Source organism: Oncorhynchus gorbuscha, unplaced genomic scaffold, assembly GCF_021184085.1.
Source record: "Oncorhynchus gorbuscha isolate QuinsamMale2020 ecotype Even-year unplaced genomic scaffold, OgorEven_v1.0 Un_scaffold_437, whole genome shotgun sequence".
Lineage (NCBI taxonomy): Eukaryota > Metazoa > Chordata > Actinopteri > Salmoniformes > Salmonidae > Oncorhynchus > Oncorhynchus gorbuscha.
This window is the reverse complement of record NW_025745283.1, coordinates 64051-84374: the sequence shown is the minus strand read 5'-3', so window position 1 is coordinate 84374 and position 20324 is coordinate 64051. Positions and strand designations below refer to the sequence as shown.

General features: G+C 46.4%; 1 protein-coding gene across 1 annotated transcript in view; it reads left to right on the top strand.

Moving 5' to 3' along the window:
- Positions 1–20324, top strand: part of LOC124018217 (alpha-1,3-mannosyl-glycoprotein 4-beta-N-acetylglucosaminyltransferase C-like) — a 29046-nt gene that overhangs the window by 7550 nt on the left and 1172 nt on the right. The window contains exon 2 of the mRNA XM_046333477.1: positions 9480–9748. Coding sequence (XP_046189433.1) covers positions 9480–9748 — 269 coding nt within the window. The remainder of the gene's footprint in view (positions 1–9479; positions 9749–20324) is intronic.

The following is a 20324-nucleotide window of genomic DNA, read 5'->3' as shown; positions in this document are numbered from 1 at the left end:
GAGTACCTGACTATTGGTCTGTTCTCTCTCTCTCTCCAGAGTACCTGACTATTGGTCTGTTCTCTCTCTCTCTCCAGAGTACCTGACTATTGGTCTGTTCTCTCTCTCTCTCTCCAGAGTACCTGACTATTGGTCTGTTCTCTCTCTCTCTCCAGAGTACCTGACTATTGGTCTGTTCTCTCTCTCTCTCCAGAGTACCTGACTATTGGTCTGTTCTCTCTCTCTCTCTCTCCAGAGTACCTGACTATTGGTCTGTTCTCTCTCTCTCTCTCTCCAGAGTACCTGACTATTGGTCTGTTCTCTCTCTCTCTCTCTCTCCAGAGTACCTGACTATTGGTCTGTTCTCTCTCTCTCTCTCTCTCCAGAGTACCTGACTATTGGTCTGTTCTCTCTCTCTCTCTCTACCTGACTATTGGTCTGTTCTCTCTCTCTCTCTCCAGAGTACCTGACTATTGGTCTGTTCTCTCTCTCTCTCTCAGAGTACCTCTCTCAGAGTACCTGACTATTGGTCTGTTCTCTCTCTCTCTCTCTCAGAGTACCTGACTATTGGTCTGTTCTCTCTCTCCAGAGTCTGAGAGTACCTGACTATTGGTCTGTTCTCTCTCTCTCTCTCTATTGGTCTGTTCTCTCTCTCTCTCAGAGTACCTGACTATTGGTCTGTTCTCTCTCTCTCTCTCTCTCCAGAGTACCTGACTATTGGTCTGTTCTCTCTCTCTCCAGAGTACCTGACTATTGGTCTGTTCTCTCTCTCTCTCTACCTGACTATTGGTCTGTTCTCTCTCTCTCTCAGAGTACCTGACTATTGGTCTGTTCTCTCTCTCTCTCTCCTGACTATTGGTCTGTTCTCTCTCTCTCTCTCTCCAGAGTACCTGACTATTGGTCTGTTCTCTCTCTCTCTCTCTCCAGAGTACCTGACTATTGGTCTGTTCTCTCTCTCTCTCTCTCTCTCTCTCTCTCTCTCCAGAGTACCTGACTATTGGTCTGTTCTCTCTCTCTCTCTCTCCAGAGTACCTGACTATTGGTCTGTTCTCTCTCTCTCTCTCTCCAGAGTACCTGACTATTGGTCTGTTCTCTCTCTCTCTCTCTCCAGAGTACCTGACTATTGGTCTGTTCTCTCTCTCTCTCTCTCCAGAGTACCTGACTATTGGTCTGTTCTCTCTCTCTCTCTCTCTCAGAGTACCTGACTATTGGTCTGTTCTCTCTCTCTCTCTCTCTCTCAGAGTACCTGACTATTGGTCTGTTCTCTCTCTCTCTCTCCAGAGTACCTGACTATTGGTCTGTTCTCTCTCTCTCTCTCCAGAGTACCTGACTATTGGTCTGTTCTCTCTCTCTCTCTCTCTCTCTCTCTCTCTCCAGAGTACCTGACTATTGGTCTGTTCTCTCTCTCTCTCTCTCTCCAGAGTACCTGACTATTGGTCTGTTCTCTCTCTCTCTCTCTCCAGAGTACCTGACTATTGGTCTGTTCTCTCTCTCTCTCTCTCTCTCTCCAGAGTACCTGACTATTGGTCTGTTCTCTCTCTCTCTCTCCAGAGTACCTGACTATTGGTCTGTTCTCGCTCTCTCTCCAGAGTACCTGACTATTGGTCTGTTCTCTCTCTCTCTCTCTCTCGCTCTCTCTCTCCAGAGTACCTGACTATTGGTCTGTTCTCTCTCTCTCTCTCTCTCAGAGTACCTGACTATTGGTCTGTTCTCTCTCTCTCTCTCCAGAGTACCTGACTATTGGTCTGTTCTCTCTCTCTCTCTCTCTCCAGAGTACCTGACTATTGGTCTGTTCTCTCTCTCTCTCCAGAGTACCTGACTATTGGTCTGTTCTCTCTCTCTCTCCAGAGTACCTGACTATTGGTCTGTTCTCTCTCTCCAGAGTACCTGACTATTGGTCTGTTCTCTCTCTCTCAGAGTACCTGACTATTGGTCTGTTCTCTCTCTCTCTCCAGAGTACTGACTATTGGTCTGTTCTCTCTCTCCAGAGTACCTGACTATTGGTCTGTTCTCTCTCTCTCTCCAGAGTACCTGACTATTGGTCTGTTCTCTCTCTCTCTCTCCAGAGTACCTGACTATTGGTCTGTTCTCTCTCTCTCTCTCTCCAGAGTACCTGACTATTGGTCTGTTCTCTCTCTCTCTCCAGAGTACCTGACTATTGGTCTGCTCTCTCTCTCAGAGTACCTGACTATTGGTCTGTTCTCTCTCTCTCTCCAGAGTACCTGACTATTGGTCTGTTCTCTCTCTCTCTCTCTACCTGACTATTGGTCTGTCTCTCCAGAGTACCTGACTATTGGTCTGTTCTCTCTCTCTCTCTCTCCAGAGTACCTGACTATTGGTCTGTTCTCTCTCTCTCTCTCAGAGTACCTGACTATTGGTCTGTTCTCTCTCTCTCTCTCTCTCTCTCTCTCTCCAGAGTACCTGACTATTGGTCTGTTCTCTCTCTCTCTCTCAGAGTACCTGACTATTGGTCTGTTCTCTCTCTCTCTCTCTCTCTCTCTCTCTCTCTCTCCAGAGTACCTGACTATTGGTCTGTTCTCTCTCTCTCTCTCTCTCTCAGAGTACCTGACTATTGGTCTGTTCTCTGGTCTCTCTCTCTCTCTCTCTCTCTCTCTCAGAGTACCTGACTATTGGTCTGTTCTCTCTCTCTCTCTCTCTCCAGAGTACCTGACTATTGGTCTGTTCTCTCTCTCTCTCTCTCTCTCTCCAGAGTACCTGACTATTGGTCTGTTCTCTCTCTCTCTCTCCAGAGTACCTGACTATTGGTCTGTTCTCTCTCTCTCTCTCAGAGTACCTGACTATTGGTCTGTTCTCTATTGGTCTGTTCTCTCTCTCTCTCAGAGTACCTGACTATTGGTCTGTTCTCTCTCCAGAGTACTCTATTGGTCTCTCTCTCTCTCCAGAGTACCTGACTATTGGTCTGTTCTCTCTCTCTCTCAGAGTACCTGACTATTGGTCTGTTCTCGCTCTCTCTCTCTCCAGAGTACCTGACTATTGGTCTGTTCTCTCTCTCTCTCTCTCCAGAGTACCTGACTATTGGTCTGTTCTCGCTCTCTCTCTCTCTCAGAGTACCTGACTATTGGTCTGTTCTCTCTCTCTCTCTCTCCAGAGTACCTGACTATTGGTCTGTTCTCTCTCTCTCCTGACTATTGGTCTGTCTCTCTCTCTCTCCAGAGTACCTGACTATTGGTCTGTTCTCTCTCTCTCTCTCTACCTGACTATTGGTCTGTTCTCTCTCTCTCTCCAGAGTACCTGACTATTGGTCTGTTCTCTCTCTCTCTCTCTCCAGAGTACCTGACTATTGGTCTGTTCTCTCTCTCTCTCTACTCTCTCTCTCTCTTCTCGAGTACCTGACTGATTGGTCTGTTCTCTCTCTCTCTCTCTCTATTGGTCTGTTCTCTCTCTCTCTCAGAGTACCTGACTATTGGTCTGTTCTCTCTCTCTCTCTCCAGAGTACCTGACTATTGGTCTGTTCTCTCTCTCTCTCTCTCCAGAGTACCTGACTATTGGTCTGTTCTCTCTCTCTCTCTCTCGCTCTCTCCAGAGTACCTGACTATTGGTCTGTTCTCTCTCTCTCTCCAGAGTACCTGACTATTGGTCTGTTCTCTCTCTCTCTCTCTCTCTCCAGAGTACCTGACTATTGGTCTGTTCTCTCTCTCTCTCCAGAGTACCTGACTATTGGTCTGTTCTCTCTCTCTCTCCAGAGTACCTGACTATTGGTCTGTTCTCTCTCTCTCTCCAGAGTACCTGACTATTGGTCTGTTCTCTCTCTCTCTCTCTCCAGAGTACCTGACTATTGGTCTGTTCTCTCTCTCTCTCTCTCAGAGTACCTGACTATTGGTCTGTTCTCTCTCTCTCTCTCTCAGAGTACCTGACTATTGGTCTGTTCTCTTCTCTCTCTCTCCAGAGTACCTGACTATTGGTCTGTTCTCTCTCTCTCCTGACTCTGTTCTCTCTCTCTCTCTCTCCAGAGTACCTGACTATTGGTCTGTTCTCTCTCTCTCTCTCCAGAGTACCTGACTATTGGTCTGTTCTCTCTCTCTCTCTCTCCAGAGTACCTGACTATTGGTCTCTCTCTCTCTCTCTCTCTCTCTCTCCAGAGTACCTGACTATTGGTCTGTTCTCTCTCTCTCTCTCTCTCTCTCCAGAGTACCTGACTATTGGTCTGTTCTCTCTCTCTCTCTCCAGAGTACCTGACTATTGGTCTGTTCTCTCTCTCTCTCTCTCTCTACCTGACTATTGGTCTGTTCTCTCTCTCTCTCTCTCTCTCTCTCTCTCTCCAGAGTACCTGACTATTGGTCTGTTCTCTCTCTCTCTCTCTCCAGAGTACCTGACTATTGGTCTGTTCTCTCTCTCTCTCTCTCAGAGTACCTGACTATTGGTCTGTTCTCTCTCTCTCTCTCTCCAGAGTACCTGACTATTGGTCTGTTCTCTCTCTCTCTCCAGAGTACCTGACTATTGGTCTGTTCTCTCTCTCCAGAGTACCTGACTATTGGTCTGTTCTCTCTCTCTCTCTCAGAGTACCTGACTATTGGTCTGTTCTCTCTCTCTCTCTCTCTCTCCAGAGTACCTGACTATTGGTCTGTTCTCTCTCTCTCTCTCTACCTCTATTGGTCTGTTCTCAGAGTACCTGACTATTGGTCTGTTCTCTCTCTCTCTCTCCAGAGTACCTGACTATTGGTCTGTTCTCTCTCTCTCTCTCTCTCAGAGTACCTGACTATTGGTCTGTTCTCTCTCTCTCTCTCTCTCTCTCCTGACTATTGGTCTGTTCTCTCTCTCTCCAGAGTACCTGACTATTGGTCTGTTCTCTCTCTCTCTCTCCAGAGTACCTGACTATTGGTCTGTTCTCTCTCTCTCTCTCCAGAGTACCTGACTATTGGTCTGTTCTCTCTCTCTCTCTCCAGAGTACCTGACTATTGGTCTGTTCTCTCTCTCTCTCCAGAGTACCTGACTATTGGTCTGTTCTCTCTCTCTCTCTCCAGAGTACCTGACTATTGGTCTGTTCTCGCTCTCTCTCTCCAGAGTACCTGACTATTGGTCTGTTCTCTCTCTCTCTCTCTCCAGAGTACCTGACTATTGGTCTGTTCTCTCTCTCTCTCTCAGAGTACCTGACTATTGGTCTGTTCTCTCTCTCTCCAGAGTACCTGACTATTGGTCTGTTCTCCAGAGTACCTGACTATTGGTCTGTTCTCTCTCTCTCTCCTGACTATTGGTCTGTTCTCTCTCTCCAGAGTACCTGACTATTGGTATTGGTCTGTTCTCTCTCTCTACCTGACTATTGGTCTGTTCTCTCTCTCTCCAGAGTACCTGACTATTGGTCTGTTCTCTCTCTCTCTCAGAGTACCTGACTATTGGTCTGTTCTCTCTCTCTCTCTCTCTCTCAGAGTACCTGACTATTGGTCTGTTCTCTCCTGACTATTGGTCTGTTCTCTCTCTCTCAGAGTACCTGACTATTGGTCTGTTCTCTCTCTCTCTCTCAGAGTACCTGACTATTGGTCTGTTCTCTCTCTCTCCAGAGTCTATTGGTCTACCTCTCTATTGGTCTGTTTGGTCTGTTCTCTCTCTCTCCAGAGTACCTGACTATTGGTCTGTTCTCTCTCTCTCTCTCTCTCTACCTGACTATTGGTCTGTTCTCTCTCTCTCTCCAGAGTACCTGACTATTGGTCTGTTCTCTCTCTCTCTCTCTCTCCAGAGTACCTGACTATTGGTCTGTTCTCTCTTGGAGTACTGACTATTGGTCTGTTCTCTCTCTCTCTCTCTCCAGAGTACCTGACTATTGGTCTGTTCTCTCAGAGTACCTGACTCTCTCTCTCTCTCCAGAGTACCTGACTATTGGTCTGTTCTCGCTCTCTCTCTCTCCAGAGTACCTGACTATTGGTCTGTTCTTGCTCTCTCTCTCTCCAGAGTACCTGACTATTGGTCTGTTCTCTCTCTCTCCAGAGTACCTGACTATTGGTCTGTTCTCTCTCTCTCCAGAGTCTCTATTGGTCTGTTCTCTCTCTCAGAGTACCTGACTATTGGTCTGTTCTCTCTCTCTCTCTCTCTCTCAGAGTACCTGACTATTGGTCTGTTCTCTCTCTCTCTCTCAGAGTACCTGACTATTGGTCTGTTCTCTCTCTCTCTCTCTCCAGAGTACCTGACTATTGGTCTGTTCTCTCTCTCTCCAGAGTACCTGACTATTGGTCTGTTCTCTCTCTCTCTCTCTCTCTCTCTCTCCAGAGTACCTGACTATTGGTCTGTTCTCGCTCTCTCTCCAGAGTACCTGACTATTGGTCTGTTCTCGCTCTCTCTCCAGAGTACCTGACTATTGGTCTGTTCTCTCTCTCTCTCCAGAGTACCTGACTATTGACTGTTGGTCTGTTCTCTCTCTCTATTGGTCTGTTCTCTCTCTCCAGAGTACCTGACTATTGGTCTGTTCTCTCTCTCTCTCTCTCCAGAGTACCTGACTATTGGTCTGTTCTCGCTCTCTCTCTCTCTCTCTCTCTCTCTCTCCAGAGTACCTGACTATTGGTCTGTTCTCTCTCTCTCTCTCTCTCTCAGAGTACCTGACTATTGGTCTGTTCTCGCTCTCTCTCTCTCCAGAGTACCTGACTATTGGTCTGTTCTCTCTCTCTCTCTCTCAGAGTACCTGACTATTGGTCTGTTCTCTCTCTCTCTCTCTCCTGACTATTGGTCTGTTCTCTCTCTCTCCAGAGTACCTGACTATTGGTCTGTTCTCTCTCTCTCTCTCCAGAGTACCTGACTATTGGTCTGTTCTCTCTCTCTCTCTCTCCAGAGTACCTGACTATTGGTCTGTTCTCTCTCTCTCTCTCAGAGTACCTGACTATTGGTCTGTTCTCTCTCTCTCTCAGAGTACCTGACTATTGGTCTGTTCTCTCTCTCTCTCCAGAGTACCTGACTATTGGTCTGTTCTCTCTCTCTCTCTCTCTCTCTCCAGAGTACCTGACTATTGGTCTGTTCTCTCTCTCTCTCTCTCTCTCTCTCTCTCTCCAGAGTACCTGACTATTGGTCTGTTCTCTCTCTCTCTCTCTCTCTCTCTCTCTCTCCAGAGTACCTGACTATTGGTCTGTTCTCTCTCTCTCTCTCTCTCTCTCAGAGTACCTGACTATTGGTCTGTTCTCTCTCTCTCTCTCTCTCAGAGTACCTGACTATTGGTCTGTTCTCTCTCTCTCTCAGAGTACCTGACTATTGGTCTGTTCTCTCTCTCTCTCTCAGAGTACCTGACTATTGGTCTGTTCTCTCTCTCTCTCTCTACCTGACTATTGGTCTCTCTCTCTCTCAGAGTACCTGACTATTGGTCTGTTCTCTCTCTCTCTACCTGACTATTGGTCTGTTCTCCAGAGTCTGTTCTCTCTCTCTCTCTCTCCAGAGTACCTGACTATTGGTCTGTTCTCTCTCTCTCTGTTCTCCAGAGTACCTGACTATTGGTCTGTTCTCTCTCTCTCTCTCCAGAGTACCTGACTATTGGTCTGTTCTCTCTCTCTCTCAGAGTACCTGACTATTGGTCTGTTCTCTCTCTCTCTCTACCTGACTATTGGTCTGTTCTCTCTCTCTCAGAGTACCTGACTATTGGTCTGTTCTCTCTCTCTCTCTCTCCAGAGTACCTGACTATTGGTCTGTTCTCTCTCTCTCTCTCCAGAGTACCTGACTATTGGTCTGTTCTCTCTCTCTCTCCAGAGTACCTGACTATTGGTCTGTTCTCTCTCTCTCTCCAGAGTACCTGACTATTGGTCTGTTCTCTCTCTCTCTCCAGAGTACCTGACTATTGGTCTGTTCTCGCTCTCTCTCTCTCTCAGAGTACCTGACTATTGGTCTGTTCTCTCTCTCTCTCTCTCCAGAGTACCTGACTATTGGTCTGTTCTCTCTCTCTCTCAGAGTACCTGACTATTGGTCTGTTCTCGCTCTCTCTCTCTCCAGAGTACCTGACTATTGGTCTGTTCTCGCTCTCTCTCTCTCCAGAGTACCTGACTATTGGTCTGTTCTCGCTCTCTCTCTCTCCAGAGTACCTGACTATTGGTCTGTTCTCGCTCTCTCTCTCTCAGAGTACCTGACTATTGGTCTGTTCTCTCTCTCTCTCAGAGTACCTGACTATTGGTCTGTTCTCTCTCTCTCTCTCTCTCTCTCTCTCTCTCTCTCCAGAGTACCTGACTATTGGTCTGTTCTCTCTCTCTCTCTCTCTCTCTCTCAGAGTACCTGACTATTGGTCTGTTCTCTCTCTCTCTCCAGAGTACCTGACTATTGGTCTGTTCTCTCTCTCTCTCTCCAGAGTACCTGACTATTGGTCTGTTCTCTCTCTCTCTCTCTCCTCTATTGGTCTGTTCTCTCTCTCTCTCTCTCCAGAGTACCTGACTATTGGTCTGTTCTCTCTCTCTCTCTCTCTTGGTCTGTCTCTCTCTCTCTCTCCAGAGTACCTGACTATTGGTCTGTTCTCTCTCTCTCTCTCTCTCTCTCTCTCCAGAGTACCTGACTATTGGTCTGTTCTCTCTCTCTCTCTCCAGAGTACCTGACTATTGGTCTGTTCTCTCTCTCTCAGAGTACCTGACTATTGGTCTGTTCTCGCTCTCTCTCTCCAGAGTACCTGACTATTGGTCTGTTCTCGCTCTCTCTCTCCAGAGTACCTGACTATTGGTCTGTTCTCTCTCTCTCCAGAGTACCTGACTATTGGTCTGTTCTCTCTCTCTCTCTCCAGAGTACCTGACTATTGGTCTGTTCTCTCTCTCTCTCTCCAGAGTACCTGACTATTGGTCTGTTCTCGCTCTCTCTCTCTCCAGAGTACCTGACTATTGGTCTGTTCTCGCTCTCTCTCTCTCCAGAGTACCTGACTATTGGTCTGTTCTCGCTCTCTCTCTCTCCAGAGTACCCGACTATTGGTCTGTTCTCTCTCTCTCCAGAGTACCTGACTATTGGTCTGTTCTCTCTCTCTCCAGAGTACCTGACTATTGGTCTGTTCTCGCTCTCTCTCTCTCCAGAGTACCTGACTATTGGTCTGTTCTCGCTCTCTCTCTCCAGAGTACCTGACTATTGGTCTGTTCTCTCTCTCTCTCTCTCCAGAGTACCTGACTATTGGTCTGTTCTCTCTCTCTCCAGAGTACCTGACTATTGGTCTGTTCTCTCTCTCTCTCTCTCTCTCTCCAGAGTACCTGACTATTGGTCTGTTCTCTCTCTCTCTCTCTCTCCTGACTATTGGTCTGTTCTCTCTCTCTCTCTCCAGAGTACCTGACTATTGGTCTGTTCTCTCTCTCTCTCTCCAGAGTACCTGACTATTGGTCTGTTCTCGCTCTCTCTCTCCAGAGTACCTGACTATTGGTCTGTTCTCGCTCTCTCTCTCCAGAGTACCTGACTATTGGTCTGTTCTCGCTCTCTCTCTCCAGAGTACCTGACTATTGGTCTGTTCTCTCTCTCTCTCTCTCTCTCTCTCTCTCCAGAGTACCTGACTATTGGTCTGTTCTCGCTCTCTCTCTCTCTCTCTCTCTCAGAGTACCTGACTATTGGTCTGTTCTCTCTCTCTCTCCAGAGTACCTGACCATCGGGCTGTGCTCGGTGAGTCGTCCTAAAGGCAGCTATCTGATCTCCACCTTGTCCTCCATCTTCTCCCGCTCCTCCCCGGCAGAGCTAAACTCCATGTTGGTGGTGGTACTGCTGACAGACTTCGATGCCCAATGGAGAGCGACCACGCTGGGGGAGATTAAAGCTAACTTCCCCTCCCAGCTGAAGGCAAACCTGCTCCTGGTGGTACATGTCCCCAAGCAGTACTACCCACCAATAACAGGTACACATGCAGTACTACCCACTAATACAGGTACACACGCAGTACTAACACTAATACAGGCACACGCAGTACTAACACTAATACAGGCACACGCAGTACTACACACTAATACAGGCACACGCAGTACTACCCACTAATACAGGCACACGCAGTACTACCCACTAATACAGGTACACGCAGTACTACCCACTAATACAGGCACACGCAGTACTACCCACTAATACAGTTACACGCAGTACAACCCACTAATACAGGCACACGCAGTACTACCCACTAATACAGGTACACGCAGTACTACCCACTAATACAGGTACACCGCAGTACTACCCACTAATACAGGTACACGCAGTACTACCCACTAATACAGGTACACGCAGTACTACCCACTAATACAGGTACACCGCAGTACTACCCACTAATACAGGTACACCGCAGTACTACCCACTAATACAGGTACACCGCAGTACTACCCACTAATACAGGTACACCGCAGTACTCCCACTAATACAGGTACACCGCAGTACTCCCACTAATACAGGTACACCGCAGTACTAACACTAATACAGGTTCACACGCAGTACTAACACTAATACAGGTTCACACGCAGTACTAACACTAATACAGGTTCACACGCAGTACTAACACTAATACAGGTTCACACACAGTACTACCCACTAATACAGGTACACACAGTACTACCCACTAATACAGGTACACACAGTACTACCCACCAGAAGTGGGACCAAGTCGTTGTTTTACAAGTCACAAGCAAGTCTCAAGTCCTACATTTTGAGTTTCTAATATGCTCTTCACCAAATGTAATACCATTTAATATTTTTAATGAGTAATAGTTAGTATATTACATTTACGCAAATCATGAATGCTTTAAAAATATATATTTGTATTCTTTTCCATGGAAATACATGGGTAGCCATGAGAAAGAATACACACCGTCTGTTGTAACAAGTCTAGCGTCAGACCGCTCTGCACTGCCACGCCCAACAACTTTTCCCAGATGGCACAATTTGATTGGCTGCTGTCCGATTCAAATTGTAATCCGCTAAAAAAATATATTTTCTTTATTTTTTATTTCACCTTTATTTAACCAGGTAGGCTAGTTGAGAACAAGTTCTGATTTGCAACTGCGACCTGGCCAAGATAAAGCATAGCAGTGTGAACAGACAACAGAGTTACACATAGAATAAACAATTAACAAGTCAATAACACAGTAGAAAAAATGGGCAGTCTATATACAATGTGTGCAAAAGGCATGAGGAGGTAGGCGAATAATACAATTTTGCAGATTAACACTGGAGTGATAAATGATCAGATGGTCATGTACAGGTAGAGATATTCTTGTGCAAAAGAGCAGAAAAGTAAATGAATAAAAACGGTATGGGGATGAGGTAGGTGAAAATGGGTGGGCTATTTACCGATAGACTATGTACAGCTGCAGCGATCGGTTAGCTGCTCAGATAGCTGATGTTTGAAGTTGGTGAGGGAGATAAAAGTCTCCAACTTCAGCGATTTTTGCAATTCGTTCCAGTCGCAGGCAGCAGAGTACTGGAACGAAAGGCGGCCAAATGAGGTGTTGGCTTTAGGGATGATCAGTGAGATACACCTGCTGGAGCGCGTGCTACGGATGGGTGTTGCCATCGTGACCAGTGAACTGAGATAAGGCGGAGCTTTACCTAGCATGGACTTGTAGATGACCTGGAGCCAGTGGGTCTGGCGACGAATATGTAGCGAGGGCCAGCCGACTAGAGCGTACAAGTTGCAGTGGTGGGTGGTATAAGGTGCTTTAGTGACAAAACGGATGGCACTGTGATAAACTCCATCCAGTTTGCTGAGTAGAGTGTTGGAAGCAATTTTGTAGATGACAATCGCCGAAGTCGAGGATCGGTAGGATAGTCAGTTTTACTAGGGTAAGTTTGGCGGCGTGAGTGAAGGAGGCTTTGTTGCGGAATAGAAAGCCGACTCTTGATTTGATTTTTGATTGGAGATGTTTGATATGGGTCTGGAAGGAGAGTTTCCAGTCTAGCCAGACACCTAGGTACTTATAGATGTCCACATATTCAAGGTTGGAACCATCCAGGGTGGTGATGCTGGTCAGGCGTGCGGGTGCAGGCAGCGAACGGTTGAAAAGCATGCCCTCCGATTTGACACACTGAACTCTGTCTGCAAAGTAATTGGTGAACCAGGCAAGGAAGTAATCCGAAAAGCCGAGGCTACTGAGTCTGCCGATAAGAATATGGTGATTGACCGAGTCGAAAGCCTTGGCAAGGTCGATGAAAACGGCTGCACAGTACTGTCTTTTATCGATGGCGGTTATGATATCGTTTAGTACCTTGAGCGTGGCTCAGGTGCACCCGTGACCGGCTCGGAAACCAGATTGCACAGCGGGATTCGAGATGGTCAGTGACCTGTTTGTTGACTTGGCTTTCGAAGACCTTAGATAGGCAGGGCAGGATGAATATAGGTCTGTAACAGTTTGGGTCCAGGGTGTCTCCCCCTTTTGAAGAGGGGGATGACTGCGGCAGCTTTCCAGTCCTTGGGGATCTCAGATGATATGAAAGAGGTTGAACAGGCTGGTAATAGGGGTTGCGACAATGGCGGCGAATAGTTTCAGAAATAGAGGATCCAGATTGTCAAGTCCAGCTGATTTGTACGGGTCCAGGTTGTGCAGCTCTTTCAGAACATCTGCTATCTGGATTTGGGTAAAGGAGAGGCTTGGGCGAGTAGCTGCGGGGGGGGGGGGGGGCGGAGCTGTTGGCCGAGGTTGGAGTAGCCATGCGGAAGGCATGGCCAGCCATTGAGAAATGCTTGTTGAAGTTTTCGATAATCATGGATTTATCGGTGGTGACCGTGTTACCTAGCCTCAGTGCAGTGAGCAGCTGGGAGGAGGTGCTCTTGTTCTCCATGGACTTCAGTGACCCAGACTTTTTTCCCCAACTTTTTGGAGTTGGAGCTACAGGATGCAAACTTCTGCCTGAAGAAGCTGGCCTTAGCTTTCCTGACTGACTGCGTGTATTGGTTCCTTACTTCCCTGAACAGTTGCATATCGCGGGGACTGTTCGATGCTATTGCAGTCCGCCACAGGATGTTTTTGTGCTGGTCGAAGGCAGTCAGGTCTGGAGTGAACCAAGGGCTATATCTGTTCTTAGTTATGCTTTTTTTGAACGGAGCATGCTTATCTAAAATGGTGAGGAAGTTACTTTTAAAGAATGACCAGGCATCCTCAACTGACGGGATGAAGTCAATGTCCTTCCAGGATACCCGGTCCAGGTCGATTAGAAAGACCTGCTCACAGAAGTGTTTTAGGGAGCGTTTGACAGTGATGAGGGGTTGTCGTTTGACTGCGGCTCCGTAGCGGATACAGGCAATGAGGCAGTGATCGCTGAGATCCTGGTTGAAGACAGCGGAGGTGTATTTGGAGGGCCAGTTGGTCAGGATGACGTCTATGAGGGTGCCCTTGTTTACAGATTTAGGGTTGTACCTGGTGGGTTCCTTGATGATTTGTGTGAGATTGAGGGCATCTAGCTTAGATTGTAGGACTGCCGGGGTGTTAAGCATATCCCAGTTTAGGTCACCTAACAGAACAAACTCTGAAGCTAGATGGGGGGCAATCAATTCACAAATGGTGTCCAGGGCACAGCTGGGTGCTGAGGGGGGTCGGTAGCAGGCGGCAACAGTGAGAGACTTATTTCTGGAGAGAGTAATTTTCAAGATTAGTAGTTCGAACTGTTTGGGTATGGACCTGGAAAGTATGACATTACTTTGCAGGCTATCTCTGCAGTAGACTGCAACTCCTCCCCCTTTGGCAGTTCTATCTTGACGGAAGATGTTATAGTTGGGTATGGAAATCTCCAAATTTTTGGTGGCATTCCTGAGCCAGGATTCAGACACGGCAAGGACATCAGGGTTGGCGGAGTGTGCTAAAGCAGTGAGTAAAACAAACTTAGGGAGGAGGCTTCTGATGTTGACATGCATGAAACCAAGGCTTTTTCGATCACAGAAGTCAACAAATGAGGGTGCCTGGGGACTTGCAGGGCCTGGGTTTACCTCCACATCACCCGCGGAACAGAGGAGGAGTAGTATGAGGGTGCAGTTAAAGGCTATCAAAACTGGTCGCCTAGAGCGTTGGTCGCCTAGAGCGTTAGAGAATGAAAGGAGCAGATTTCTGGGCATGGTAGAATATATTCAGGGCATAATGCGCAGACAGGGTTATGGTGGGGTGCTGATACAGCGGAGGTATGCCCAGGCACTGGGTAATGATGAGAGAGGTTGTATCTCTGGACATGCTGGTTGTAATGGGTGAGGTCACCGCATGTGTGGGAGGTGGGAGTTATCAGGGGTATGAAGAGTGGATCTAGGGGCTCCATTGTAAACTAAAACAATGATAACTAACCTGAACAACAGTATACAAGGCATATTGACATTTGAGAGAGACATACAGTAATCACAGATGTTGAATTGGGAGAGCTAGCTAAAACAGTAGCCAAAACTGTAAGTGAGACAACAACAGCTAATCAGCTAGCACAACAATAGCAGGTAAAATGGCGTAGGCTAGGCAGGGAGGGTCGGATTAACTACACACAGAGCCTGAGTGCGGCTGGGGCCGACAGATAAAACATAAACAAGCAGAATGGAGTACCGTGATTAATGGACAGTCCAGCATGCATCAGCTATGTAGCCAAGTGATCAGTGTCCAGGGGGGCAGCGGTGGATGGGGCAGGGAAGCTGGACTGGCGAGTGTTATCCAGGTTAAAAACAGTTAGCAGTGGCTAACAATGACTAAATAGCTTGTAGCTAGTTAACTGGTTAGCTTCTGGAGGTTCTGGAGTGTGTTCTAAAAATTAAAAATAATGGCGATTCCGTATCACATTGGGTGAGGCAGGTTACCGGAAGGTATAAACAAATTAAAAATCGAAAAAAGAAAGTAAATATGGGTCCAGTTAGTGTTTGGGACGTGGCGATTCAGACGGTTAGCAGGCCTGTGCTAACAAGCTAACAGTTAGTCGGCCGGGGCTAAACAAGGTAGCAGTTAGCCGGCCGGGCCTAAACAAGGTAGCAGTTAGCGGACCGGGCCTAAACAAGGTAGCAGTTAGCGGACCGGGGCTAAACAAGCTAGCAGTTAGCAGGCCGAATTAGCAAGCAAGGACGTCGCGATGGGGTGAGTCTGTTTATTCCTCTTCATGCGGTGACATCGATAGACCGGTCGAGGGTCCGGATATTGTAGCCCAGAAGTATGCTTCGGTGGTAGCACAGGAACTCTGGCCGGGCTAGCTTCAAGCTAAGTGGGTGGAAACGCTCGCCAGGAATAATCATCCGGGGTTGCGGTTTGCTAGATAGCTAGTTGTGAAGAATCCAGCTGAAAATGTTCCGTTTGCGTTGGGAATCCGGGGATTTAAAAAAAATAGGTCCGTTATGCTCTGGTTAGAGTCGGGTTGTTCGAACTGGCAAGAGCTTTCCGAGCTAAAGGTTAGCTTATGACCGGTTAGCTGAAGACCGCTAGCAATGGTTTGCTGACTGATAGCTGGTAGCTAGCTGGTAGTTAGCTGGCTAGCTTCAGTTGAGGGGTTCCGGATCCAAAGTAGATATAAATACTTTAGAAGAAAATCGCTACATTGGGTGAGGCGGGTTGCAGGAGAGTATTTAGAAGTTGAGGTTTAACAAAATGTTTTAAAAGATATGCGAAGAAAAATATGTTAAAAAAATATTTAAAAAACGATATATACAAGGGGCACGACAAGACGTTCGACTGCTACACCATCTTGGAACACACCTTATAAACACACACACCTATATACACACACCTTATAAACACACACACCTATATACACACACCTTATAAACACACACACACACCTATATACACACACCTTATAAACACACACACACACCTATATACACACACCTTATAAACACACACACACACCTATATACACACACCTTATAAACACACACACACCTATATACACACACCTTATAAACACACACACCTATATACACACACCTTATAAACACACACACACACCTATATACACACACCTTATAAACACACACACCTATATACACACACCTTATAAACACACACACACACCTATATACACACACCGTATAAACACACACACACACCTATATACACACACCGTATAAACACACACACACACCTATATACACACACCTTATAAACACACACACCTATATACACACACCTTATAAACACACACACACACCTATATACACACACCTTATAAACACACACACACACCTATATACACACACCTTATAAACACACACACACACCTATATACACACACCTTATAAACACACACACACACCTATATACACACACCTTATAAACACACACACACACCTATATACACACACCTTATAAACACACACACACACCTATATACACACACCTTATAAACACACACACACACCTATATACACACACCTTATAAACACACACACACACCTATATACACACACCTTATAAACACACACACACACCTATATACACACACCTTATAAACACACACACACACCTATATACACACACCTTATAAACACACACACACACCTATATACACACACCTTATAAACACACACACACACCTATATACACACACACTTATAAACACACACACACACCTATATACACACACCTTATAAACACACACACACACACTTATAAACACACACACACACACCTATATACACACACCTTATAAACACACACACACACCTATATACACACACCTTATAAACACACACACACACCTATATACACACACCTTATAAACACACACACACACCTATATACACACACCTTATAAACACACACACACACCTATATACACACACCTTATAAACACACACACACACCTATATACACACACCTTATAAACACACACACACACCTATATACACACACCTTATAAACACACACACACACCTATATACACACACCTTATAAACACACACACACACCTATATACACACACCTTATAAACACACACACACACCTATATACACACACCTTATAAACACACACACACACACCTATATACACACACCTTATAAACACACACACACACACCTATATACACACACCTTATAAACACACACACACACCTATATACACACACCTTATAAACACACACACACACCTATATACACACACCTTATAAACACACACACACACCTATATACACACACCTTATAAACACACACACACACCTATATACACACACCTTATAAACACACACACACACACCTATATACACACACCTTATAAACACACACACACACACCTATATACACACACCTTATAAACACACACACACACACCTATATACACACACCTTATAAACACACACACACACCTATATACACACACCTTATAAACACACACACACACCTATATACACACACCTTATAAACACACACACACACCTATATACACACACCTTATAAACACACACACACACCTATATACACACACCTTATAAACACACACACACACCTATATACACACACCTTATAAACACACACACACACTATATACACACACCTTATAAACACACACACACACCTATATACACACACCTTATAAACACACACACACACCTATATACACACACCTTATAAACACACACACACACCTATATACACACACCTTATAAACACACACACACACCTATATACACACACCTTATAAACACACACACACCTTATAAACACACACACACACCTATATACACACACCTTATAAACACACACACACACCTATATACACATACCTTATAAACACACACACACACCTATATACACATACCTTATAAACACACACAGATTGTAACACCGCTTATATGCTCTGTTGATCGGTTGGTCAGATGGTTAGTTGGTTGGTCAGATGGTTAGGTGGTTGGTCAGATGGTTAGGTGGTTGGTTGGTCAGATGGTTAGGTGGTTGGTCAGATGGTTGGTTGGTCAGATGGTTGGTTGGTTGGTCAGATGGTTAGGTGGTTGGTCAGATGGTTGGTTGGTCAGATGGTTGGTTGGTCAGATGGTTGGTTGGTTGGTCAGATGGTTAGTTGGTTGGTCAGATGGTTAGTTGGTTGGTCAGATGGTTAGGTGGTTGGTCAGATGGTTAGGTGGTTGGTCAGATGGTTAGGTGGTTGGTCAGATGGTTGGTTGGTCAGATGGTTAGGTGGTTGGTCAGATGGTTAGTTGGTTGGTCAGATGGTTAGTTGGTTGGTCAGATGGTTAGTTGGTTGGTCAGATGGTTAGTTGGTTGGTCAGATGGTTAGTTGGTTGGTCAGATGGTTAGTTGGTTGGTCAGATGGTTGGTTGGTCAGATGGTTGGTTGGTCAGATGGTTAGGTGGTTGGTCAGATGGTTAGTTGGTTGGTCAGATGGTTAGTTGGTTGGTCAGATGGTTAGTTGGTTGGTCAGATGGTTAGTTGGTTGGTCAGATGGTTAGTTGGTTGGTCAGATGGTTAGTTGGTTGGTCAGATGGTTGGTTGGTCAGATGGTTGGTTGGTCAGATGGTTAGTTGGTTGGTCAGATGGTTAGGTGGTTGGTCAGATGGTTAGGTGGTTGGTCAGATGGTTAGGTGGTTGGTCAGATGGTTAGGTGGTTAGTTGGTCAGATGGTTAGGTGGTTAGTTGGTCAGATGGTTAGTTGGTTGGTCAGATGGTTAGGTGGTTGGTCAGATGGTTAGGTGGTTAGTTGGTCAGATGGTTAGTTGGTTGGTCAGATGGTTAGGTGGTTAGTTGGTCAGATGGTTAGTTGGTTGGTCAGATGGTTAGGTGGTTAGTTGGTCAGATGGTTAGTTGGTTGGTTGGTCAGATGGTTAGTTGGTTGGTCAGATGGTTAGGTGGTTGGTTGGTCAGATGGTTAGGTGGTTAGTTGGTCAGATGGTTAGGTGGTTGGTTGGTCAGATGGTTAGTTGGTTGGTCAGATGGTTAGGTGGTTAGTTGGTTAGTTGGTTGGTTGGTCAGATGGTTAGGTGGTTGGTCAGTTGGTTGGTTGGTCAGTTGGTTGGTTGGTTGGTTGGTCAGATGGTTAGGTGGTTGGTCAGTTGGTCGGTTGGTCAGTTGGTCGGTTGGTCAGATGGTTAGTTGGTTGGTCAGATGGTTGGTTGGTCAGATGGTTGGTTGGTCAGATGGTTGGTTGGTCAGATGGTTGGTTGGTCAGATGGTTGGTTGGTCAGATGGTTGGTTGGTCAGATGGTTAGGTGGTTGGTCAGATGGTTAGGTGGTTGGTCAGATGGTTAGGTGGTTGGTCAGATGGTTAGGTGGTTGGTCAGATGGTTAGGTGGTTGGTCAGATGGTTAGGTGGTTGGTCAGATGGTTAGGTGGTTGGTCAGTTGGTTAGGTGGTTGGTTAGTTGGTTGGTCAGATGGTTAGTTAGTTGGTCAGATGGTTAGTTGGTTGGTCAGATGGTTAGGTGGTTGGTCAGATGGTTAGGTGGTTGGTTGGTCAGATGGTTAGGTGGTTGGTCAGATGGTTAGGTGGTTGGTTGGTCAGATGGTTAGGTGGTTGGTTGGTCAGATGGTTAGTTGGTTGGTCAGATGGTTGGTTGGTTGGTCAGATGGTTGGTTGGTTGGTCAGATGGTTGGTTGGTCAGATGGTTGGTTGGTTGGTCAGATGGTTGGTTGGTTGGTCAGATGGTTGGTTGGTTCGTCAGATGGTTGGTTGGTTCGTCAGATGGTTAGTTAGTTGGTCAGATGGTTAGTTGGTCAGATGGTCAGATGGTTAGGTGGTCAGTTGGTCAGATGGTTAGGTGGTTGGTCAGTTGGTTAGGTGGTCAGTTGGTTAGTTGGTTGGTTAGTTGGTTGGTCAGTTGGTTAGTTGGTTGGTTAGTTGGTTGGTTAGTTGGTTGGTCAGTTGGTTAGTTGGTTGGTTAGTTGGTTGGTTAGTTGGTTGGTCAGTTGGTTGGTCAGTTGGTTGGTCAGTTGGTTGGTCAGTTGGTTGGTCAGATGGTTAGTTGGTTGGTCAGATGGTAAGTTGGTTAGTTGGTTGGTTGGTCAGATGGTTAACTAGTTGGTCAGATGGTTAGGTGGTTGGTTAGGTGGTTAGTTGGTCAGATGGTTAGTTGGTTGGTCAGTTGGTTGGTCAGATGGTTAGTTGGTTGGTCAGATGGTTAGTTGGTTGGTCAGATGGTTAGTTGGTTGGTCAGATGGTTAGGTGGTTGGTTGGTCAGATGGTTAGGTGGTTGGTTGGTCAGATGGTTAGGTGGTTGGTTGGTCAGATGGTTAGGTGGTTGGTTGGTCAGATGGTTAGGTGGTTGGTTGGTCAGACGGTTAGGTGGTTGGTTGGTCAGAGGTGGTTGGTTAGTCAGACGGTTAGGTGGTTGGTTGGTCAGACGGTTAGGTGGTTGGTTGGTCAGACGGTTAGGTGGTTGGTTGGTCAGACGGTTAGGTGGTTGGTTGGTCAGACGGTTAGGTGGTTGGTTGGTCAGACGGTTAGGTGGTTGGTTGGTCAGACGGTTAGGTGGTTGGTTGGTCAGACGGTTAACTAGTTGGTCAGATGGTTAGTTGGTTGGTTGGTCAGATGGTTAACT